Source organism: Rana temporaria, chromosome 11 (assembly GCF_905171775.1).
Source record: "Rana temporaria chromosome 11, aRanTem1.1, whole genome shotgun sequence".
Lineage (NCBI taxonomy): Eukaryota > Metazoa > Chordata > Amphibia > Anura > Ranidae > Rana > Rana temporaria.
Genome location: NC_053499.1, coordinates 107,664,645 through 107,689,686, shown reverse-complemented (window position 1 = coordinate 107,689,686; position 25,042 = coordinate 107,664,645). Strand labels below are relative to the sequence as shown.

Below are 25,042 nucleotides of genomic sequence, written 5' to 3'. Positions count from 1 at the left end.
CGTTTAATGAATCGGAAGCTGAAACCTTTTACTCACAGATCAAATTACCGCACTTAAACTAAACCCAAAAATCACAGTTGGATGAAGCAATATCGCAAGATGAGGTAGCGGAGGCCATCGACGACCTAAAATTGAATAAACGGCCTGGCCCAGATGGGTTCCCAGCTAGATATTACAAAACATTCAAGGACTTAATCTCCCCCAGGTTGGCAGATGCATTTAATGACGTATTAAAACAGAAATCCTTCAGGCAAGACTCACTAATGGCCACTATCTGTATGATCCCTAAGCCTCACACAGATACAACCTTAAGTGAAAATTACCGTCCAATATCTATGCTGAATGTTGACATTAAACTACTAGGGAAAATATTAGCGCATCGTCTTAATAAATTCATTGGAACACTGATCCATCGCGATCAGGTAGGATTCATGCCCAATAGACAGGCGGGGGACAATATAAGGAGGGCGAATTTAATTGCACATATCGCTAAAAAAAGAGGAATCCCAGCGTGCTTTGTCTCCCTAGATTTAAAGCAGGCTTTCGATTCCGTCTCCTGGGCATATCTAGCATTTAATTTGCGGAAATGGGGTTTCGGACCCAATTATATTCAGTGGATTCTGGAAATGTACAAAAATCCCAAAGCATATGTTAAATATGCGGGGTACAAATCAGAGACATTCAAAATACAAAGAGGTACTAGACAAGGATGTCCTTTATCCCCATTATTGTTCGCCCTCCTTGTAGAACCCCTCGCACAAAGGATCAGAACTGAATCTACAATTCTTGGTATAGAACTGGGAGGTATCAAGCACAAAATTTGCTTATATGCAGATGACATCCTACTTTTCCTCTCGTCGCCCCAGGTATCAGGCCCCAACTTATTCCCTATCCTCAACCAGTTCGCTTCATTCTCAGGTTTAGCAATAAATCCTAAAAAATGTAGAGCCTTAAACATATCATTATCCACCATTGAACTAAGTGCCGCTAGGTCAGGTCTCCCGTTTGAATGGCAAACAAAAAGCATCCCATATTTAGGAATACACCTAACAGCTGCAGTAGCTGATCTATATTCGTTTAACTATCCCTCTCTCCTAAAACACATAACAAACCTTATGAAATCTTGGACCCTACTCTCGCTGTCATGGTTTGGTAAAATAAACGCTATCAAAATGACAATCCTGCCGAAATTACTTTATCTCTTCAGAGTACTTCCCATCCCCATCCCGGCTCATTATTTTAGAATAATCCAAAAAAGAGTTTCATCCTTCATATGGGGCTCTTCCAAACCGAGAATTAAGCCCCAAACCCTATATTTACCTAAAGTTAAAGGAGGTCTGGGTTACCCCAACTTCTTACATTACTACAACGCAGCACAACTAGCAAATTTAGTGAAGTACCACGCAAAACACGAAGCTCCATTATGGGTGGCTATAGAAGCGCTAGAAAGCGATCCTATCTCAATCTCCAATATGCTCTGGATCTCCCCAAAATTACGCAAACATGTATGTAACCCCATTCTTAAACACTCCCTATCCTTATGGGACAAAATCAAAGCCAAGTACAGTCTACAATCCCCGCACTCACCATTACTCTCATTTATCAAGAACCCTGAATTCTATCCAGCGTGGGTATACCCAGGTACATTCAAAGAATGGGTGAAAAGGGATTGCACACAAAAATACAAATTCCTAAACTCTTCCTCCATTATTCCCTTCCCAACACTATGTGAATCACAGGGAATCCCTCAAAAGGAACTTTTCAGGTACCTACAAATAAAAAACTTTTTTCAACCCCTGGCAGATGCACCTGCTCCGCCAACTCAGATGTCAATTTTTGAAACCATCTGTACAAAGGATCCACATGCTAGAGGCCTGATATCTACCATATACTCCCAAATAATCACACATCCCTACACAGGGAAACTTCTATACATGCGTCGATGGGAGGAGGACCTAAACACAGAACTGAGTGAATCGGAATGGAATCAAATATGGCTCAACATCAAAACTGCATCCCCAAATGTGATAGCGTCAGAGACCAATTACAAAGTGCTTGCTAGATGGTACCCGGTGCCTGCCAGAATTGCTAAATTTACTCGCAACTATTCAGGCCTATGCTTTAGGGGATGCACGGATATAGGAACCTATTTTCACACTTGGTGGTCGTGCCCGAAAGCGCAAATATTTTGGCTGAAAATTTTTCAAATAGCTTACATTTTACTGGGGAAGAATTTCACGTTAGAACCTAAAATAGCCCTACTCAATTTAAAACCGGTGGATGTATCAAATACACAATTCAAACTTATCAGACAACTTTTCACAGCCGCAAAGCAAACAATGGCCAAAGCATGGAAATCCCCAAATTTGTCAGTGGAGGAAGTCCACGCCAGAACAAACACAGCAATGACTCACGTCAAAATGTCGGCCATCGAAACGGACACGATTACCAAGTTCGAACAAGAATGGAAACCTTGGATTACTTATACAATGTCTAATACTTTCAATAATGAGGTTTTGATGCCATGGTAGCCCAGCCAATGGAGCGATAGCGGCATCTCTTGCTGAAGGTGGTTGTCCCCCGGCCTAGTCCTGCAGACTCCCTTGCCCTACCTTCTCCCTCCTGTCCCCTCCTCTCGCTTATTTCCCTTATTTCTCTTATTTCCCCTTTTTTTTTTCTTTTTGTCTTGTTTTGACTCAGTTTTTGTCTTCGTCCTGGTGATATGGATCGTTAATAGGTTTATGATACATATCTCACCCCAGGTATCTTCGAAGAATAACAATATTGAAGCTTTCACTGCAATACTCTATAAGCAGATCTGTGTGTGGAAAGATTAATATAGTTGGTATGATACTAAGTTACACCTCAAGTTACCCCACCACGGAAATATAATATTGCAAGATCTTTATAAACCTTTTTAGCAAGGACGTATTGTTATTGTTATAAGTTAACGCTACAATAACTAACATGCGAAAGAACTCTCTCCTTAATTACAATGTGTTCTTATTCTACAATGTTTGTATAACTCCTTTGACAAATCACAAATAAAGACTTTTGACAAGAAAAAATAAAAACGCAAGGAGATAACCTAGTTAGCTCCTCGCAGCTAATAGCGAAAGCTTTCAGAGAATATTACAGTGGTCTGTATCAACTGGAAAGTCAATCCACCCCAGGGAAGAGGCAGAGAAGAGAAGATAGAGCAAATGAATATTTAAAGGAGTCAGGAATGCCTAAAATCCCAGAAGAAATGGCTGTCAATATGGAGAGTCCGATTACAGCTGAGGAATTTTTAGAAGCAATTAAAGAAATGAAACCAGGTAAATCCCCAGGTCCGGATGGATATACGTTACTATATTACAAAATCTTCTATGACAAATTAACACCTAAATTTTTGGAGGCCTTTAACTCATTGAAAGAGGGACAGCTGATGCTTAGAGAAACATTAGGGGCACACATAGCAGTTATCCCTAAGGAAGGGAAAGATCCCACACTATGCCAGAGTTATCGACCAATATCCCTACTGAATATAGATCTGAAAATATTCTCAAAGATAATTGCTAACAGATTGGTGACGTGCATCTTCCCCCTCGTACACCCAGACCAGGTGGGTTTTGTCCCCGGGCGGGAAGGGAGGGAGAATACACAAAGAGTGTTAAGTACCATATATATGGCCCAACTTCATCAAAACCCATTAGTACTAATATCAACCGACGCAGAGAAAGCCTTTGATAGGGTGGATTGGGGATTTTTGAGAGTTACATTACAACATATAGGGTTGGGGATAGGGATGCAAAATTGGATTGCAAGCCTTTACTCTTGCCCGACGGCAAGGGTAAAGGTAAACGATGTAATATCTGACCCGTTCCCAATACGGAATGGAACAAGGCAAGGATGCCCACTTTCCCCAATAATCTTTATCCTTATTCTGGAACCGTTCCTGAGAACTATTTGGATAAATGCAGATATAAGAGGCTTCCAGATTAAAGGAGCGGAATACAAAGTTGCCGCATTCGCAGACGATCTTTTATTCTCGATAACGTTTCCAGAATTATCCTTACCATCCTTGTTGAGAGAGATAGGTGAATATGGAGATCTCTCCAACTTTAAGGTAAATTATAGCAAATCAGAGGCGATGGGAGTAGAAGTAAACAGGCAGACACAGGAACAACTAGCAGTAAATTTCCCCTTTAAGTGGACAGATTCCCACATACTTTATTTGGGAACAAATATATCGAAAAATTTAAATAGAATTTTTGAGTTGAACTTTGCTCCCCTGGTAAGGCAGATCAAGTTAGATTTCCAGAGATGGGACAAGGAAATCTTTACTTGGTTCTGGAGAATTAGCATCTTAAAAATGAACGTTATACCAAGATTACTTTATCGATTTCAAACCTTACCTGTAAAGATTCCCTTGGGCTTCTTAAGGAATTAATGCCGCGTACAGACGGTCGTTTTTTGTGATGAAAAAAAAACGTCGTTTTTGAAAACGTCATTTAAAATGACCTTGTGTGGGGAAAATGTTGTTTTATGTCTTCTGAAATACGACCAAAAAAAAATTCGAACATGCTTGAATTTTTTGTGTCATTTTTCAAAACGTAGTTTTTTGTGTCATTTCAAATGATAGTGTGTGGGCAAAACGACGTTTTTAAACCTGTGCATGCTCAGAAGCAAGTTATGAAGCGAGCTTCAATGGAACAGAGTGCCGTCGTACGTGCTGAATGTAACCGCGCTTTGCTAGAGCATTTTGAAAAAACGATGGTGTGTAGGCAACGTCGTTTTTGAAAATGAAGTTTCAAAAACGTTGTTTTATTTCATGATTTAAAACGTTTTTTTTTCATCACAAAAAACGACCGTCTGTACGCGGCATTAAGATCTAGATTTGTTAAGTTTATCTGGGCAGGAAAACCAGCGAGAATACGGCGAGAAATCCTGACGTTACCAAAGGAAAGGGGAGGGGTAGGCTTGCCAGACCCAATGGGATACTATGAGGCATCTCATATGGCAAGGGTGGTAGATTGGTGCACTCATGAGAAGGTAAAACCATGGATTCTCTTGGAGCAAAAAAACACGAACATTACCCTGGAGGGAATGGCCTGGATCCAAGAGGTAGGTATACCACAGGGGGTAAAAAAACACCCTACAATAGGAGCAACTTTACGAGTTATAAAAAAGTTATTTAGGAAAACTAAAATCTCGACATACCTAAGCCCACTCACTCCGGTCCTGGGGAACCCTAGGTTTCAGATAGGTCTTGCAGATTTACATTTTAATACTGTAAGACGTTTAGGATTGAGTAGGCTAATACACTTTGAAGGTGACTATCAAAGGACGAGGGGGGGAGAAAGAGATGAGGTACTGAGAAGAGAATTGGACCCAATGAGACAAAACCAACTGAGAGCCGCTATTAGAGCGATGAACCCAAAAGGGGGAACGATTAGAGACCTTTCAGAATTTGAGGAAATATGTTTGAAGGGAGAGCTGCTGAGACATGGTCTTTCTTTAATGTACAGTTTAAGAGTGGGGTTGGAAGCCCCGAAATAATTACCATTTATACAAGCATGGGAAAGAGAGTTAGAGATTGAATTTTCAGAGACTCAGAAAACAAAAATCTTTAACTTTACACATAAAGCCTCCTTAGCTACCAGATATCAGGAGGGAGGTTACAAGATCTTAACCAGATGGTACAAAAACCCTGTCTCATTAAAACGGATATTTCCAGAAGTATCAGATCATTGTTGGCGGTGTGGAGAAGAGGAGGGTACTATGTTACATGTATTCTGGACATCTTCAAAGTTAAAAGAATTTTGGAAAATGGTTACAGATACGGTAAAAGAAATTTCAGACGTGGAGCTAAGAGGAAACCCCGCCACCTATTTATTACTTGACTTTCCAATTTCCATGGCCAAGTTTAAAAAATCCCTACTTAGACATTTACTAACCGCAGCAAGGGCATGTATCCCAATTCTGTGGAAAAGCACAGCTACCCCTACTAGACAACAATGGCTAAAGTAGAGTATCAGAAATCCAACAGATGGAGAATCTGACCATGGGATTAAGACAGGGATCGACAAATCCCGGGCGCCAGGTCACCATGGCGACTAGAAATAGTGTCCTGGCGACTTGGCTTGGAAGGTGGGCAAAATAATTTTTTTTTTTTTTGTGAGCTGGTGCCATCTGGTGGTGAGCCGTTGGTATTACAAGTTATTACACCAGATGTGAGCTGGCGCCATCTGGTGGTGGCCGTTGGTATTGCAAGTTGAGCATTACAAGTTAAAAATCAATTCTAATGTAATTTTTCACTATTTTCACTGCCATCTTCTTCCCTCTAATTAGAACCCCCAAACATTATATATATTTTTTATCCTAACACCCTAGAGAATAAAATGGCGATCGTTGCAATACTTTCTGTCACGCCGTATTTGCGCAGCGGTCTTACAAGCGCACTTTTTTGGGAAAAAAATAAGACAACAGTAAAGTTATCCCCATTTTTTTTTATATTATGAAAGATAATGTTACGGCATGGTATCTCCACAGATGGAAAGTATCACGGGAAACGAATCCTCCTCACCTTTCCTGTAGTGACAACAGCTGGGGGCCTGTAGATTGTAGAAACGAACAGCGAGAAAACGGCTGTGTGATCGGGTAGACGTATCTACCCGATCACACAGCCGTTTTCTCGCTGTTCGTTTGGTTCAGGCTCTGTTAAGCTGAACCCTGTTTTGTTTTATTTTACTCTGTGGACGCTATTAAATCCATCTTGAATTACTTCACTATTGGAGTTCTTTCCGTTTATTTTGGGTCATCTTAAGTGCTTTTGCACACGGAGCCTCCATCTTTGTGAAGACCGCAGCAGCAGACATAGCCAGAAGGACGCTGTTTCTACAATCTACAGGCCCCCAGCTGTTGTCACTACAGGAAAGGTGAGGAGGATTCGTTTCCCGTGATACTTTCCATCTGTGGAGATACCATGTTGTCATTGCATGTGGGTGAGGTAAGCGCACTGTGAGCTCAGCTGCTTATGAGGATTGTTTCATCACTCTGCACGGACATCCAGTCACCGTTTGGAATTTCCAACCACTCCTGTTTTTTTAGGAATTGTCACATATGAACTATTGGCACAATTGGTGTTTCTATTTTGTTTCATTTTCAGCATCATACCCACACACTGGATTATCCATATCCATTGTGCCTACTCGTCACTGTATGTCACTTAAGTGTTATTAACTTTTGCATCACCTTGGAGTTTACTCTCTATTAGAGCTATTCCTCAAATTGGACGTTTCACTGTTATTCAATTTTCATTACACTATTGTTTTTTGCGCTCATCAATCACTTTTATTCATATCATTTATTTGTTGTTATTGCAATTTTAGATTTGAGCAGCATTAATTCATTTATTATTTCATCTCTAAGTATTTATTTTCCACCCTGCACTTTGGGTTATTGGCTAGCGCTTTAGTTCACCCCTTTTTATAGTATATAGAAGGTACATATATCTGTAAATGAAGTAACCAAGTATGGATAAAAAAAAAAAAAAAAAAAGGAAAAATGTATAAAATAAAGAATAAAAAAAATAAAAAAAAGAGTTCATACACTGAGAACAGCTGCAGCGTAAAGGTGAATGGTAAAAGAACTGAACACTTCCGGCAGGCCCGAGGAGTCAGACAGGGCTGCAGCCCAAGTCCAACCCTCTTCAACTCAATGAAATGGCTGCAGCTCTAGAATCCTCCCCAGCACCAGGACTGACTCTACATGACACTGAGGTGAAGTTCCTGCTGTATGCGGATGACCTCCTACTTCTGTCACCAACAGAGAAAGTCCTACAAAACAGCCTGGAAGTTCTGGAGAAATACAGTGCCACATGGGCACTACCAATCAACTCGAGGAAAACAAAAACCAAGGTGTTCCAAAAGAAAAATACAAAACAAAGAGCCCTTCCTTCACAATAAACAACTGCACTGTGGATGAAACTAACAGCTACACATACCTCGGCCTAGACATTACCCAATCAGGAAGTTTTAAGCCAGCCATAGAGGCACTAAAAGACAAGGCATGCAGAGCCTACTATGCCATCAGGAGACAGCTGTACCACCTAAAACCACCCATGAGAGTCTGGCTCAGAATATTTGATAGCATCATCACCCCAATTCTTCTTTATGGCAGTGAAGTTTGGGGTCCTGTCACCTACCCAGACCAATCCAAATGGGACCCCAGCCCAACAGAAATAATCCATCTGGAATTCTGCAAGCACCTCCTCCAAGTCCATCGGAGCACCTCCAACAGTGCTTGCCAGTCCGAGCTGGGCAGATTTCCCTTACTTCTCGCAGTACAGAAGAGGGCGCCATCATACTGGGACCACCTACAAAACAGCAGTCCCAACTCCTACCACCATAAAGCCTTACTGGACAGTAAGAACCAGTCCAAGCCGTGTGGCCTGCAACAACTCATCAACACCTTCTCTATCCCAAACTCTCAACAATGCGGCCTGACAAAATCTCACATAAAAAACATAATGGATAACTCCAAAGAAAAACATGGAGAATGGAGATACGAAATAACAAATTCCAAGAAACTAACGGTTTACCAGTCACTGCAGAGAGACTACAAACTGGCCCCATACCTGGAGGTGCTACATTGCCCCAAGTACTCATCAGTGAGGGACACTTACTTCCAGAGACTCTCCGTTCTCATCCCAGACTTCAATTCTACAGAAGAAAAAACTCAAATTTCTACTGGGAGAAGAGGAGCCAATGGTGAAGATAGCTGCCCAATATGTGACAGCGTGTCACAGACTGAGAGGGACATGAGAAACTGAGGACTTAAAAATCCTTTCACAGACTTATGTCCATTCCCCGTTATATTACCCCCTTCCCCTTTTCTTATACAAACTCAACTGCTTTGGCAATGCGAACATGTATTTGGTCCTGCCAATAAAGCTTATTTGAATTGAAAAATGTAATTGACAGCAGTGAGAGAGACAGCAGAGAGAGAGGGAGACAGCAGAGAGACAGCAGAGAGAGAGGGAGACAGCAGAGAGAGAGAGAGGGAGACAGCAGAGAGAGAGAGAGGGAGACAGCAGAGAGAGAGAGAGGGAGACAGCAGAGAGAGGGAGACAGCAGAGAGAGAGGGAGACAGCAGAGAGAGGGGGAGACAGCAGAGAGAGGGGGAGTGTCATGGTCTTACCTCTCTGCAGGCTTCTTTCATCTGACATGTGCTGGCGGCCATATTGGTTCCTGGGCTTCTTATAACTTACCACACCCTGCGGCTCCTCCTTTCCACTGGGAGGAGCTGGATGCCTTGCATATATATATAGGAGGTCTGTTGCTCCATTTCCCTGCTTGGTCCTCTTGTATACACATGCTCCTGAGATTGTGCTGCTGCTTTTGGTTACCGACCCGGCTTCCACGGACTATCCTTCTGGCTCCCAATCCCTGGCTTCGTTCGGACTACCCTTCTGGCTCCTGATCCCTGGCTTTGTTCGGACTATCCTTCTGGCTCCTGATCCCTGGCTCCGGTGGAAGACTCTGCACTGTTTGATCATCCGTTTGGACTTTAACCTTGCTGTTTGGTTTTTAATAAAGCCTTCCTATTTCATTTATCTGTTGTTGTACGTCTGATTCATGCTTCCGTGACAGGGAGACAGCAGAGAAAGGGGGAGACAGCAGAGAAAGGGGGAGACAGCAGAGAAAGGGGGAGACAGCAGAGAGAGTGGAGACAGCAGAGAGAGTGAGAGTGGAGACAGCAGAGAGAGTGAGAGGGAGACAGCAGAGAGAGTGAGAGGGAGACAGCAGAGAGAGTGAGACAGCAGAGAGAGTGAGAGGGAGACAGCAGAGAGAGTGAGAGGGAGACAGCAGAGAGAGTGAGAGGGAGACATATGCAGAATGTGCCAGTGTTTTTTGACAATACTCTGAATGGATCTATATTCCCTGTTATATTCAGTGACAAACCTGATGTTATTAGCATCTGGCTTTTCACGAATCTTAGGAGGTGGTACAGTTTCCAAAAACTTATGAGCAGTTTGTATTTTATTCTGCTGGGTATGCCTTTTGCAAAAACTTTTTTTTTTAGGGACACGCTCTGATTCTTATTCTACACAATTAGTACAGTTCCTCCTTAGCCTTTGAAACTGTCCACTTGAGATATTTTTTATCCAAGAAAGATGGTGGCAACTGGTATAATGCAAGTATGAGTTGCCACTGGTGGGTTTGCAATAGTTTTAGTGCAAATGGACCCCCCTTCATGAAAATAATACCAGGTCCAGAAATACTAGGGTCTTTAACTGACGAGAGGTTCTCCCTATTGTGCAAACGAGAATCATTCTGGATCTATAAACTGGCCTCCTTGTCTCCCAATGGGTTGAATGGAGGGTCTAGAGATTCATACTATTATTTAGATCCCTCTTCATTGTTTCCTTTTCTCTGTATTATGATCACTATTCTTATGCTTGGTTACATGCAACATCTTTTTTCAGCCTGTATAGTTTTAGTGTGCATCTACAGGGCTACATATAGAAGTTTTTATAGTATAACATAACACATGGCTTTAGGCACTGGGCACCATTAGCCGGATTCAGGTAGAGCGGCGCATCTTTGTGCCGGCGTAGCGCATCTCATATGCGCTACGCCGACGTAAAATAGAGAGGCAAGTACAGTATTCACAAAGCACTTGCTCCCTAAGTTACGTCGGCGTAGCGTAAATGGGCCGGCGTAAGCCCGCCTAATTCAAATTATGAAGGTAGTGGGCGTGTTGTATTTAAATGAGCCGTGACCCCATGTAAATGAAGCGCCAAACGAACAGCGCATGCGCGCGCATGCTCAGAATCACATCGAATTTACGCCCTAAGATATGACGGCTCAATGGCAACGACGTAAACGTAACCTACGCCCAGGCCCATTCACGTACACCTTACGTAAACAACGTAAAATCCGGCGGCAGTTCCGACGTCCATACCCCAACAGACTTAGACCAGCTATTTGGTGGTTTATCTTTACGCCGGATGTACGCCTTACGTAAACAGCGTATACTCATGCGACGGGCGCAAGTACGTTCGTGAATCGGCGTATCTTGGTCATTTGCATATTCGACGTGTAAATCAATGGAAGCGCCCCTAGCGGCCAGCGTAAATATGCACCCAAGATACGACGCGTAGGAAACTTACGTTGGTCGTAGGAAGCCAAAATTCAGGCGTATCTTAGTACAAGAATACGGCGCATAGATACGACGGCGCATCCATGGACTTACGCGGCGTATCATTAGATTCGCCGGCGTAAGTTTTTCTGAATCCGGCTACATGTGTTTATTCTTGGATGGCCTTTTTGGTTTTATTGATACACAAGATGTTAATTTCTTTTCTCCCCCACCCCCTTTTTTGTTTTCGATAATATACATATGGTTTGGTATCAATGATTTTATCACTGCCATAAAGATTGGAAATTACCGTATTTACATGTCTACTATGGTATACGGATATGTGTATATAGGTCTATATACCCATATTGTAGAATAAAATAACCTTTATATCATCAAATACATACAGATACACACATATATATACAGTGCCTTGCGAAAGTATTCGGCCCCCTTGAACTTTGCGACCTTTTGCCACATTTCAGGATTCAAACAAAGATATAAAACTGTAATTTTTTTAGAAGAATCAACAACAAGTGGGACACAATCATGAAGTGGAACGAAATTTAAACTTTGACAAATAAAAAACTGAAAAATTGTGCGTGCAAAATTATTCAGCCTCCTTTAAGTTAATACTTTGTAGCGCCACCTTTTCCTGCGATTACAGCTGTAAGTCGCTTGGGGTATGTCTCTATCAGTTTTGCACATCAAGAGACTGACATTTTTGCCCATTCCTCCTTACAAAACCGCTCAAGCTCAGTGAGGTTGGATGGAGAGCGTTTGTGAACAGCAGTTTTCAGTTCTTTCCACAGATTCTCGATTGGATTCAGGTCTGGACTTTGACTTGGCCATTCTAACACCTGGATATGTTTATTTGTGAACCATTCCATTGTAGATTTTGCTTTATGTTTTGGATCCTTGTCTTGTTGGAAGACAAATCTCCATCCCAGTCTCAGGTCTTTTGCAGACTCCATCAGGTTTTCTTCCAGAATGGTCCTGTATTTGGCTCCATCCATCTTCCAATCAATTTTAACCATCTTCCCTGTCCCTGCTGAAGAAAAGCAGGCCCAAACCATGATGCTACCACCACCATGTTTGACAGTGGGGATGGTGTGTTCAGGGTGATGAGCTGTGTTGCTTTTACGCCAAATATAACATTTTGCATTGTTGCCAAAAAGTTTGATTTTGGTTTCATCTGACCAGAGCACCTTCTTCCACATGTTTGGTGCGTCTCCCAGGTGGCTTGTGGCAAACTTTAAACGACACTTTTTATGGATATCTTTAAGAAATGGCTTTCTTCTTGCCACTCTTCCATAAAGGCCAGATTTGTGCAGTATACAGGGACTGATTGTTGTCCTATGGACAGAGTCTCCCACCTCAGCTGTAGATCTCTGAAGTTTATCCAGAGTGATCATAGGCCTCTTGGCTGCATCTCTGATCAGTCTTCTCCTTGTATGAGCTGGAAGTTTAGAGGGACGGCCAGGTCTTTGTAGATTTGCAGTGGTCTGATACTCCTTCCATTTCAATATTATCGCTTGCACAGTGCTCCTTGGGATGTTTAAAGCTTGGGAAATCTTTTTGTATCCAAATCCGGCTTTAAACTTCTCCACAACAGTATCTCGGACCTGCCTGGTGTGTTCCTTGTTCTTCATGATGCTCTCTGCGCTTTAAACGGACTTCTGAGACTATCACAGTGCAGGTGCATTTATACGGAGACTTGATTACACACAGGTGGATTCTATTTATCAGCATTAATCATTTAGGTCAACATTGGATCATTCAGAGATCCTCACTGAACTTCTGGAGAGAGTTTGCTGCACTGAAAGTAAAGGGGCTGAATAATTTTGCACGCCCAATTTTTCAGTTTTTTATTTGTTAAAAAAGTTTGAAATATCCAAGAAATTTCGTTCCACTTCATGATTGTGTCCCACTTGTTGTTGATTCTTCAAAAAAAAATTACAGTTTTATATCTTTATGTTTGAAGCCTGAAATGTGGTAAAAGGTCGCAAAGTTCAAGGGGGCCGAATACTTTCGCAAGGCACTGTGTGTATATATATATATATATATATATATATATATATATATATATATATATATATATAACAATTATTATGTGCATTAAATATTTTTATATTATCTTTTTTTTTTTCATTTCTCAATTTGCTTTTTTAAGTGTTTTTTTAATCGCCTTCATTGTTCCTCCTGTTTTTGTTTTAGTGTTTTTCAGTGTATGTATATTGAGTTACTTTCATCAGGTTGGTCAAGAGCGCCCCACTACCTTTCGAAAAAGCACAGCTTAAACAGTGCAGCTAAAACGAGCAGAGCTTTTGCACCAACAAGGCTGTGGCACCAGTGCGAAAGAGGTCCTATAGAGCTGCTTCTCCTTCCACTGTCCAGTAACGGACTGGGGAGGTTTTATGATGACCTGGGCTCACAAAAAGGGAGTTGAATGATGCTTACCATCAGACTGAGGGCATCTGGCAACAGAAAAAAAAATACTGCGGGGGAAATCTCTGGATTAAAGTCAGATACCCCAGGGTGTTTGCTTTCAGGTAAGGTTATTAAACTTTTTAATGAAAAATTATTTTTAAATATACTGCCTAGACAGCTTGGTAATTAATATACAATAACCATTTGTTCTCACAAGTACCAAAAGCCTGCATGATATACACAGAAAAAAATTGTCCTTCCTAACATCAACTGTATTCCAAAAAACAGCACTAGACCTACCAGTCTACTACAGTACTGCAGCCATAGGCGTGCACAGCCTATTGCATTAGGGTGTGCACCCCAAAGCTCAAACAGACAAAAGTATTGGTACACCTACATTTACACATACACAAACTTTAATGGCATCCCAGTCTTCGTCCATAGGGTTTAAAATTGACTTGGCCCACCCTTTGCAGCTATAACAGCTTCAACCCCTTTACATTACACAGCACCCTGCACCACTGGACCCCTTTACATTACACAGCACCCTGCACCACTGGACCCCTTTACATTACACAGCACCACTGGACCCCCTTACATTACACAGCACCCTGCCCCTCTGGATCCCCTTTACATTATACAGTCCCCCTCGCCACAGACCCCCTTCAGCACAGACGCCAACTTCAACACACACCTCCCCCTTCAGCACAAACCTCACCATTAAGAACATCTAAAAAGACGTGGTCAAGTGCCTAGCAGCGGGAGGGGCTTAAAGGGATGTGGCTAAATGTACAGAGTGCAGAGTTGAGAGGGTGCTAACTGCAGGGTTGAGAGGGTGCTACGTACAGAGTGCAGGGTTGAGAGGGTGCTACGTACAGAGTTGAGAGGGTGCTACGTACAGAGTGCAGGGTTGAGAGGGTGCTACGTACAGGGTTGAGAGGGTGCTACGTACAGGTTGCAGGGTTGAGAGGGTGCTACGTACAGGGTGCAGGGTTGAGAGGGTGCTACGTACAGGGTGCAGGGTTGAGAGGGTGCTACGTACAGGGTGCAGGGTTGAGAGGGTGCTACGTACAGAGTGCAGGGTTGAGAGGGTGCTACGTACAGAGTGCAGGGTTGAGAGGGTGCTACGTACAGAGTGCAGGGTTGAGAGGGTGCTACGTACAGGGTGCAGGGTTGAGAGGGTGCTACGTACAGGGTGCAGGGTTGAGAGGGTGCTTCGTACAGGGTGCAGGGTTGAGAGGGTGCTACGTACAGGGTGCAGGGTTGAGAGGGTGCTACGTACAGGGTGCTATATGCAGGGTTGAGAGGGTGCTACGTGCAGGGTGCTACGTGCAGGGTTGAGAGGGTGCTATGTACAGGGTGCAGGGTGCTACGTGCAGGGTTGAGAGGGTTCTACGTACAGGGTGCAGGGTGCTACGTGCAGGGTTGAGAGGGTGCTATGTACAGGGTGCTACGTGCAGGGTTGAGAGGGTGCTATGTACAGGGTGCAACGTGCAGGGTTGAGAGGGTGCTACGTACAGGGTTGAGAGGGTGCTACGTACAGGGTGCAGGGTTGAGAGGGTGCTACGTACAGGGTGCAGGGTTGAGAGGGTGCTACGTGCAGGGTTGAGAGGGTGCTTCGTACAGGGTGCAGGGTTGAGAGGGTGCTACGTACAGGGTGCTACGTGCAGGGTTGAGAGGGTGCTATGTACAGGGTGCAGGGTTGAGAGGGTGCTATGTACAGGGTGCAGGGTGCTACGTGCAGGGTTGAGAGGGTGCTATGTACAGGGTGCAACGTGCAGGGTTGAGAGGGTGCTACGTACAGGGTGCAGGGTTGAGAGGGTGCTACGTACAGGGTGCAGGGTTGAGAGGGTGCTACGTACAGGGTGCAGGGTTGAGAGGGTGCTACGTGCAGGGTTGAGAGGGTGCTTCGTACAGGGTGCAGGGTTGAGAGGGTGCTACGTACAGGGTGCTACGTGCAGGGTTGAGAGGGTGCTATGTACAGGGTGCAGGGTTGAGAGGGTGCTATGTACAGGGTGCAGGGTGCTACGTGCAGGGTTGAGAGGGTGCTACGTACAGGGTGCAGGGTTGAGAGGGTGCTATGTACAGGGTGCAGGGTGCTACGTGCAGGGTTGAGAGGGTGCTATGTACAGGGTGCAACGTGCAGGGTTGAGAGGGTGCTATGTACAGGGTGCAGGGTGCTACGTGCAGGGTTGAGAGGGTGCTACGTACAGGGTTGAGAGGGTGCTATGTACAGGGTGCTACGTGCAGGGTTGAGAGGGTGCTATGTACAGGGTGCAGGGTGCTACGTGCAGGGTTGAGAGGGTGCTATGTACAGGGTGCAGGGTTGAGAGGGTGCTATGTACAGGGTGCAGGGTTGAGAGGGTGCTATGTACAGGGTGCAGGGTTGAGAGGGTGCTATGTACAGGGTGCAACGTGCAGGGTTGAGAGGGTGCTATGTACAGGGTGCAGGGTGCTACGTGCAGGGTTGAGAGGGTGCTATGTACAGGGTGCAGGGTTGAGAGGGTGCTATGTACAGGGTGCAACGTGCAGGGTTGAGAGGGTGCTATGTACAGGGTGCAGGGTACTACATGCAGGGTTGAGAGGGTGCTATGTACAGGGTTCATGTAGTGTGCAGAGTTCAGGAGTCCCATATTTCAGCTAAAAAAAGCCCTTTGTAGTATACAGTACAAACACTGTCTGCAGCCATGAATAATACAACCACAGCACATCTGATCATTATTATCATGCTGTTGACTACACTGTACAGCCTGTATACACTACAGTAAGACACAGGTTGTATAGTTTAATCATCAGCATGATAATAATGATCACAGGTGCTGTGGCTGTATTATTCATGGCTGCAGACATTGGTTGCACTGTTACTGTATACTTGTACAACTCCATAAGGGACTGCAAGGAATGGACCAGGCTGCAGAACAGTTGGAAGACATGAGCCTGGGTTGAAAGTGCAGATTTATGTGAGTGGAGAGCAGAAACAGGACGCAGGGAACTGGAAATGGGGGAGGTGATGAGGATCAGTGTGAGAGTGTGTGATTACTGCATGGTCTTACTGAGAAGATGACATGTAGTACACAGAGGGGAAGTGCAGCAGTATCAGGAGAACTTATCAGGAGGAAGGGCTGAGTGACTGGGAAGGAGAGGGTGTCGATGGCAGTGGAGAGAACTCAGTGAAGGAGGAGAGCAACATTTCAGTGCAGTCAGTAGCAGATCACTCACCTCTGATCACTGCAGGACATTCTCTTTGCACGCAGCTCTTGTTCAGACTTCTCCCCGCATGGGAGCTGCTTCATCCCACACACCCACTAACACAGGAAGCCCGCGGGATGAATTTGAAGAACAGCTCTTTGTGTACCCATTGGCCGAGGAAGCAGCTGCACCGCCCCCTGCTGCCTACTCAGCCAATGGATAGCTGAAGTTCACAGTGCACTGTATGTGTCAGAGGCAGAGGTGAGCGATGCGGCTGCCATACAAGTGTAAAGCGCGGCATTCGGGAACCATGGCAACCCGCACACGCCATGGCCATTCCGAGACCCTGATTGGAAGGTATGGATTAGGGTGTACCTGGGCACACCCGGCACACCCCGTGGGCACGCCTATGACTGCAGCATTTCTGTAATCTATTAATGTGCATTTTTCAAAAGCAAAACTGCGCAGCTTAGAATTTTGTGGTGCTGTAAAGACCTATAAGCAGACTTGGGTTAATACTTTTACACACTGCTAAAGCACAGGACTGGCATACCACAAAGACTGACTGACAAAGTAAAGACAAGTAAGTGGCTGCTATAACTACTTGCCGACCAGCTGCCGCAGTTATACGGTGGCAGGTCGGCTCCCCTGCGCAAGGTGACGTAGATCTACGTCACCTCGCGAATCAGCCACTAGGGGCGCCCCTGATCCTGACGCACGTGCCCGGCGGACACCCACGACCGCTCGTTACAGACCGAGAACCGGGAGCTGTGTGTGTAAACACACAGCTCCCGGTCCTGTCAGGGGGGGAAATGACAATGAATGAACAGCGATTTGTCATTTCCCCATGTCAGTCCCACCCCCCTTCAGTTAGAACACACCCAGGGAACATGATTAACCCCTTCCTCGCCCCCTAGTGTTAACCCCTTCACTGCCAATGGCATTTTTATAGTAATCAATGCATTTTTATAGCACTGATAGCTATAAAAATGCCAATGGTCCCAAAAATTTGTCAAAAGTGTCCACCATAATGTCGCAGTACCGATAAAAAAAAAAAAAAACGATGATCGCCGCCATTACTAGTAAAAAAAAAAAATATTAATAAAAAGGCCATAAAACTATCCCCTATTTTGTAAACACTATAACTTTTACGCAAAACAATCAATAAACGCTTTTTGCGATTTTTTGAACGAAAAATATGTAGAAGAATACGCATCGGCCCAAACTGAGGAAATTTTTTTTATATATATATTTGTGGGGGGATATTTATTATAGTAAAAAATATTCATTTTTTTCAGAATTGTCGCTCTATTTTTGTTTATAGCGCAAAAACTAAAAACTGCAGATGAAAGCTCTATTTGTGGGAAAAAAAAGACGCCAATTTTGTTTGGGAGCCACGTCGAACGACCGCGCAATTGTCAGTTAAAGCGACGCAGTGCCGAATCACAAAAAGTGCCCGGTCATTGACCAGCAATATGGTCCAGGGCTGAAGTGGATAAACAGGTCTTTGAATACTTTATACAATATTAATATATGGATAAACATCCAAGATTCTTACCTTCACCCGTTCATTCTCAATTCTAAATGATGCTCTCCCATCATCACTAGCCAAGATATTTCCCAAATCTCCAACATGCTGAAAAGTAAAAGACAACATTTAGACCTAACTGGAAGCTGCAACCAGAAGACCCCCCTTCCCCTTTATATACAGGTTACAATCAGGGTTCAAGTCCTGGGTAAAAAAGTGTGGGAACTCCCACCCAAGATCCACTCCCCCACCAAAAAAAAAATGATAAGCTTATATGCATAATTACTAAACTGCAAGTTCTTTCTAAATCCTGCGATAACTCGCGGCAGACCTCCGCAATGTCTCCTGGGAGCAATGAAAAAAGCTCCCAGGGGACATTGCGGCATCGAGGAAGTGACGGAATACCCGCACACTACCCAATGAATCCATATACTGGAAGCGGCCAGTAATAAAGGATTACTAAGGTTCGCCTGCCCCTTACAGTGACTCGAGCTGGGCATCGCCGCTTAGTGAAGGATTGGCTCGGACGGCTCGGCTGCTCGAGGCTGCTCTAGTCCTGCAAAGGGAACTGCGTTCCTGCTGTGAAAAAAGTCCAGGGACTCCGTTCCCACGAGTTCCCGCAGGACTTGAGCCCTGGTTACAATGCTTATTAAGTCTAGTAAAGAGGAATACTTGCCTTACTCCACAGTTCTGCAGGCTTCCTTCACACCAATTCAGGTATTAAAGCGTAGTTCCACTCATAAATTTAACTTCCGCTTATCTGGTTCCTCCCCCCTCCGGTGTCACATTGGGCACCTTTCTGGGGGAGGAGGGAGCAGTTAGCTGTCTAATTGTCATATAAAAGTTGTATATTGTGTTCACAGAAGCAAAAAGAGAGATTGTTGTGTGACTGTAATATAAGCTCAAGACCCAGCAGAATTGAAACCAGAAAGCATAGAGTTAAGCTTTTGTTATTCAGCAGGAGTCTTGGCCAATCACAGCCAATCTCACATTGAGCAGGAGTCTTGGCCAATCACAGCCAGCCTTACACGCATTCTGTCTGGAAAATTCCCAGCACACTGATAGAAGTTCTGTTTTTTGGAAGCAAGTGGCCAAAATAGGTTTTGTGTTCACTTATAGTTCCACCAAACATCACAGCAAACTTCAATTCCAAACATCACAACAAATGGTCAAACAAGCAAACGTGCTATCAAACTGCAAACAGTAATATAGAGCAAGTAAAACTATTGGTTAAGCCTCAGAGAGATCATAAAGTGTTTAAATAACTTAAAGTGAGAGTACAGATACTGAAGAAAGAAATATATCTACCATTTTATGCAGAATGACAAGATTGAACAGTTGAACCGCCATTTGTTATACTTTATTCAACACGTGTTTGTACATGGACTGCCTGCTGCGAAATTGTCAGTGTTATATATGAAGTAAAGCTGAAGTTAATAAAGAAGTTATCTTAAGAGTTTGGTGTGCTTCTACTGCTTCCATAGAACGGCGCTAGAGGAATTATAGAGTAACAGATAAGTCTTGTTTGGACTAAAAGATCAGAGAAATTCTTCTAATGCCACAGCGCATAAAGGCACGTCATAGTGCTGCGCCTGCCACCCCCCCTCCCCCCCGTTGTCTTCTGGGAGACCCACAGGTCCCAGAAGGCAGTAGGGAACCAGACTGTAAAGCCGCAAGGCTTACAGAAGATGCTGGCGCCTGCACCCGGAGCCGAGGGACGGGTCGGCTTCGGGCGAGGACATAGAGTGTGCCCTGGACAGGCAAGTGTCCTTATTTAAAAAAAGATAGCAGTAATGCCCTGTACACCCATTCGGTTCATCCGATGAAAACGGTCTGATGTATTTTTTCATCAGATATCCGATGAAGCCAACTTTCATCAGTCTTGCCTACACACCATCAGTTAAAAAATTGATCGTGTCAGAACGCGGTGATGTAAAATTCAATGACGCGCTGAGAAAAATGAAGTTCAATGCTTCCGAGCATGCGTCGACTTGATTCTGAGCATACGTGGATTTTTAACTGATGGACCTGCCCACAGACGATCGTTTTTTTAACCATCAGATAATTTTAAAACAAGTTCCTAGTTTTTTCACAGATGGATAAAAAAACGATGGGGCCCACACACGATCGGTTCGTCTGATGAAAACGGTCCATCAGACCGTTTTTATCAGACGAACCGATCGTGTGTATGCGGCATTACAGTATTTGTCTACTGACAGAAAGGGGGCCTCGAGATAATGGTCTAGGTTCTCAGGGTGTTCCCTTTATTACTTCATATTCCTTGCAACATAGGAGTATTAAGAAGTTAATTGACAAGCATTGGCACATTGCTACTAATGATGCCATTCTTAAGGATATTTTGCCTGATAGACCGATAGTGATTTTTCGAGGGGGACCATCCTTACGTGATCGGGTAGCCCCCAATGTTCTTAACCCACCTGTTACCTCAAGGAGTTTTTTTGATCAGTTAACCGGATATTATAAATGCAAGATGTGTAGAGTGCTCCCTGAATTCTTGCAGGGAGAGACGTATTCTTCTACCTATTTTTGGTAAAAAAATAAAAATATCGCAATAAGCGTTTATCGATTGGTTTGCGCAAAATTTATAGCGTTTACAAAATAGGGGATAGTTTTATTGCATTTTTTTTTTTTACTACTAATGGCGGCGATCAGCGTTTTTTTTCGTGCCTGCGACATTATGGTGGATACATCGGACAATGTTGACACATTTTTGAGACCATTGTCATTTTCACATAAAAAAATGCTATAAAAATGCATTGTTTACTGTAAAAATGACAATTGCAGTTTGGGAGTTAACCACTGAAGGGGTTAAGTGTGACCTCATATGTGTTTCTAACTGTAGGGGGGCAGGGCTGGACGTGTGACGTCATTGATCGCCTTTCCCTATATCAGGGAACAGACGATCAATGACAGCGCCATAACGAAGCTCCGGGGACCGATCGCGGGACTCCGGCGGCAATCGGGTCCGTGGGTCCCGCGGTCACAGAGCTTCGGGACCGAGTCACGGGCGCGCACCCGCGACCCACGGCTAGGCATTTTTAACAATCACGTACAGGTACGTGATTGTGCCCAGCCGTGCCAGTCTGCCGACGTATATATCGGCATTAGGCAGTCCTTAAGTGGTTAAAACATCATGGAAAAAAAGAAAAAACCTGCGCTAAGATACCAATAACCAAAGAGAGTGAAAAAAGGAAAGGAGACCTCCGGCCCAATACTGGCCTATTCACTCTGAGAGCTGCGATAAACAAGTAAACAATAAGTACAAGAAAAAAGTGTGAGAAAAATATAAATTGCGCTAACTCTAAACATAGGAACCTATTGAAAGCACCAAACAGTGATTTTTATAAGCCAGTAATATATAATGCTATATATAGCTGTATCAAAAAAAATATATTGTGTGATGGGAGTGGGTAGAGCGCAAGATGGCCATATCAACACCCATCAATGTTAATAAACATTGTTATAGTGATACCAACAGTGTATACATTTCAATTAAAACATATATGAACAAAAGCTGAGAATCAAAATAAACAGAGTAAGTAAATGTAAATTATATTGAATCTATAAACTATAACGAAAAAGTCAATAAATTATTGACGAAGATTTCATCAGAACACCCGTGGGTTGTGCCAAATATCATGTAGTAGATAACGTGACCAAAAGAAACGGTGATACAATCCTCCACGAGTCTAATGATTGGATTCTTACCAGAACTCCATGATCCCTTATTACAGGGGATCATGAACAGCATATAAAAGGGCAATCACTCCCAGTCATGTAGTTCAGATGTATGTGGTCCAATTAGGTCTCATTCACAAGTGATCACAGCAATATCCACCATGTAAAAACAATAATAGAGGCTCCACATAGTGTATTAAATGGGTAAAACGATTTATTTTTTAAAAGTAATGCACTTACAGAAATGCAGTAAAAAGATCGCCTTGAATCTGATGTGCCGGCTAGAACACAAATTCACAGACACCCGTCCACTGGGGAACGTTTGGAGCTTGTTTGGGTGACGACAGCGCGCCGCTCCGCCCTACATCCATTTCGTAAAAAAAGGAATTCTTCCAGGGGCACGGGCTGCACGCTGCGTCACCTCTATATATATGAACAGGAAATAAACCGAACCTCATTCACAGCCACCTCCCCCACCTGCGCACTAACAGAAAAAACAGGCTTCAACATGGCGTCCAGTATCGCAGACATACTGCGCATCACGAATCTGACATGCTCAAATAAAGAGCCTGACACCATAGAAAGCACAATATTAGCCCCTATGAGAGAAGGGGGGGGGGGGTGAAGAATCTAAATTACTCTAATTGTCACTAACCCTACCTTCCCCACTGCTGTGTAGCCACAAGCAGCTAGGCTACAGCATGGCGTCCGATTCCGCGCATGCGCAGTACAGGCAGTAAAGCCACAACATGGCGCCCGATTCCGCGCATGCGCAGTACGGGTGAGTAGACTCAAACATGGCGCCCACCGTCCCAAACACACACATCGTGTGCTGCGGGTGGGCTACAACATGGCGCCCATAACCGCAGACAACACTGCAGGTGACAGGTGAACCTGGCGCCCAGCCATGCGGACAAATGGAGTACAAAGCTAATGGCACTACACAGTAAAATTGTATACAAAAACTTCCAGATCGCCGCCACCACCAACCTCCATTACGGCAGCGACCACCAGCAAGCAAAAAGGAATATTATCCAGGGCTCATCTATATTACATGTAGTATGCAGAAGATTGGGCCACAACATGGCGCCCATCCCCGCAGACCACATGCATAGCCATCAGCAGATGGGCTAAAACCTAGCGTCCACCCCACAGGCAATATATGGATATTCTACCAAATAAGAATTAGTGATCATAAAAATCATAAAAAAACTTGCAAAATTGCCGCCACCACAGGTAATAAAAATGCAGTGATTGACATTACTAGGTAAAACAACTTAAGTGGTGACCTCATCATTGTTATTTATCAAGAGAGGTATGATCCCTCCAGGAGCGACCCCTACTGGGCATTGGCAGTAATCGACCATAATATAAGTTAGAGGCATATTGAAGAGACAAAGGGGCAAAAATTAACCATTTTGCTTCAAATCATATCTCCCCTGAACATAAAGGACACGATACTTCTTGTCATAATAATAATTCAAGGGGGGCCCTCGCTTAGAGATAAATGTCTAGCCTTATTAAATAAATGAATTGTACTAAACAAAATAACACGTGTTAGCAATGAAGACCCAATACCCCTCATGTGAGAATAATTACGCTATAAACAAATTGCATGTATATAAAAAAAAATACTCAATAATATAATATAATCATAAGTGACCACCTGTACCCACGTGAACTGGGCCTATATCCCCTAATTCTAGGGGGGGGGGGGCTACAATAAATACTACAAAAAAAAATGTTTTTTATAAAAAATATATATAGTGATATGTTTACCCCTTAGTGAAAAAATGTGAACCATGAGTGAACCATAATGGTGAACCCAAATAAAAAATTCAGCTAGGTCCTGGAGTAAGCGATGAACCAAAGCCAGACCCAGTGACAAAAATACCAATCGAATATTGAAATTCATACAAGTGAAAAATGACATTGAAAATTATTAAATAAAAAACAAGCACATCACCAAGAAAAAAGAAAGAAAGAAAAAAGAAAGAAAATAAAAATAAAAAATTAAAATAAAATATATAAAAAAATTAAAAAAATATAAAAAATAATAAAAGATCAAATAAAATAAAAAACACATTAAAAAAGGCAAGATAGGACTAAGAAAACATAGCACCACCAAACCAATCTGTGTATAGACTAATGTCATCTCTGATCATATTCACTCTTACAACAGATCAGGAGTTATTGATAAAGGCGTTCACGTTGGTATCGACGTTTAGGCCATGTGGCACATATGTCTTCATTCTGTATATCCAGGCCATTTCTTGCCTGGATATTTCCCTAACAAGGGAACTACCCCTCCAATGGGGTTTATATTTATCATTCCCCATATAGAGGGTTTTTGATGGATCCCTGTGGTGTACCTCATCGTAGTGCCTAGAGACCGAATGGTCTTTAAAACCACGTCTGATGTTGCCAATATGCTTATTCAGTCTCACCTTGAGGGCCCTCTTGGTCCTCCCAATATATTGGAGACCACAAGGGCATTGGATGAGGTACACCACCCCCTCCGAGGAACACGTGATAAACGGTTCCACTTCGAAACTTTGGCCTGTACTAGTTGACACAAAGTTGCATATTTTCCTTTCTCTGCAGCTATTTAGGGTGCAAACCTGGCAATTCTTGCACCGATGGTAACCTGTGAGTTGTTGAAAAAATGATCTCGTACTCTTTGGGGGGTCAGATATACTGGAAGCAATCCTGTTCCCAAGAGATGAAGCACCTTTAACCACTTCCATACTGGGCACTTACGCCCCTTCCTGCCCGAACCAATTTTCAGCTTTCAGCACTGTCGCACTTTGAATGACAATTGCGCGGTCGTGCTACACTGTACCCAAACAATTTTGTTATCATTTTGTTCCCACAAATAGAGCTTTATTTTGGTGGTATTTGATCACCTCTGCGGTTTTTATTTTTTGCGCTATAAACAAAAGAAGAGTGACAATTTAAAAAAAAAACACTATTTTTTACTTTTTTATTTAATAAATATCACAATTTTTTTAAAAAAAAACGTTTTTTTTTCCTCAGTTTAGGCCGATATGTATTCTTCTACATATTTTT

General features: G+C 43.4%; 1 protein-coding gene across 2 annotated transcripts in view; it reads right to left on the bottom strand.

Annotated features, from left to right (window-relative positions):
• Positions 1-25,042, bottom strand: part of CCS (copper chaperone for superoxide dismutase) — a 259,850-nt gene that overhangs the window by 87,043 nt on the left and 147,765 nt on the right. For both annotated transcript variants that reach the window (XM_040328802.1, XM_040328801.1), the window contains exon 6: positions 18,305-18,382. In XM_040328802.1, coding sequence (XP_040184736.1) covers positions 18,305-18,382 — 78 coding nt within the window. The remainder of the gene's footprint in view (positions 1-18,304; positions 18,383-25,042) is intronic.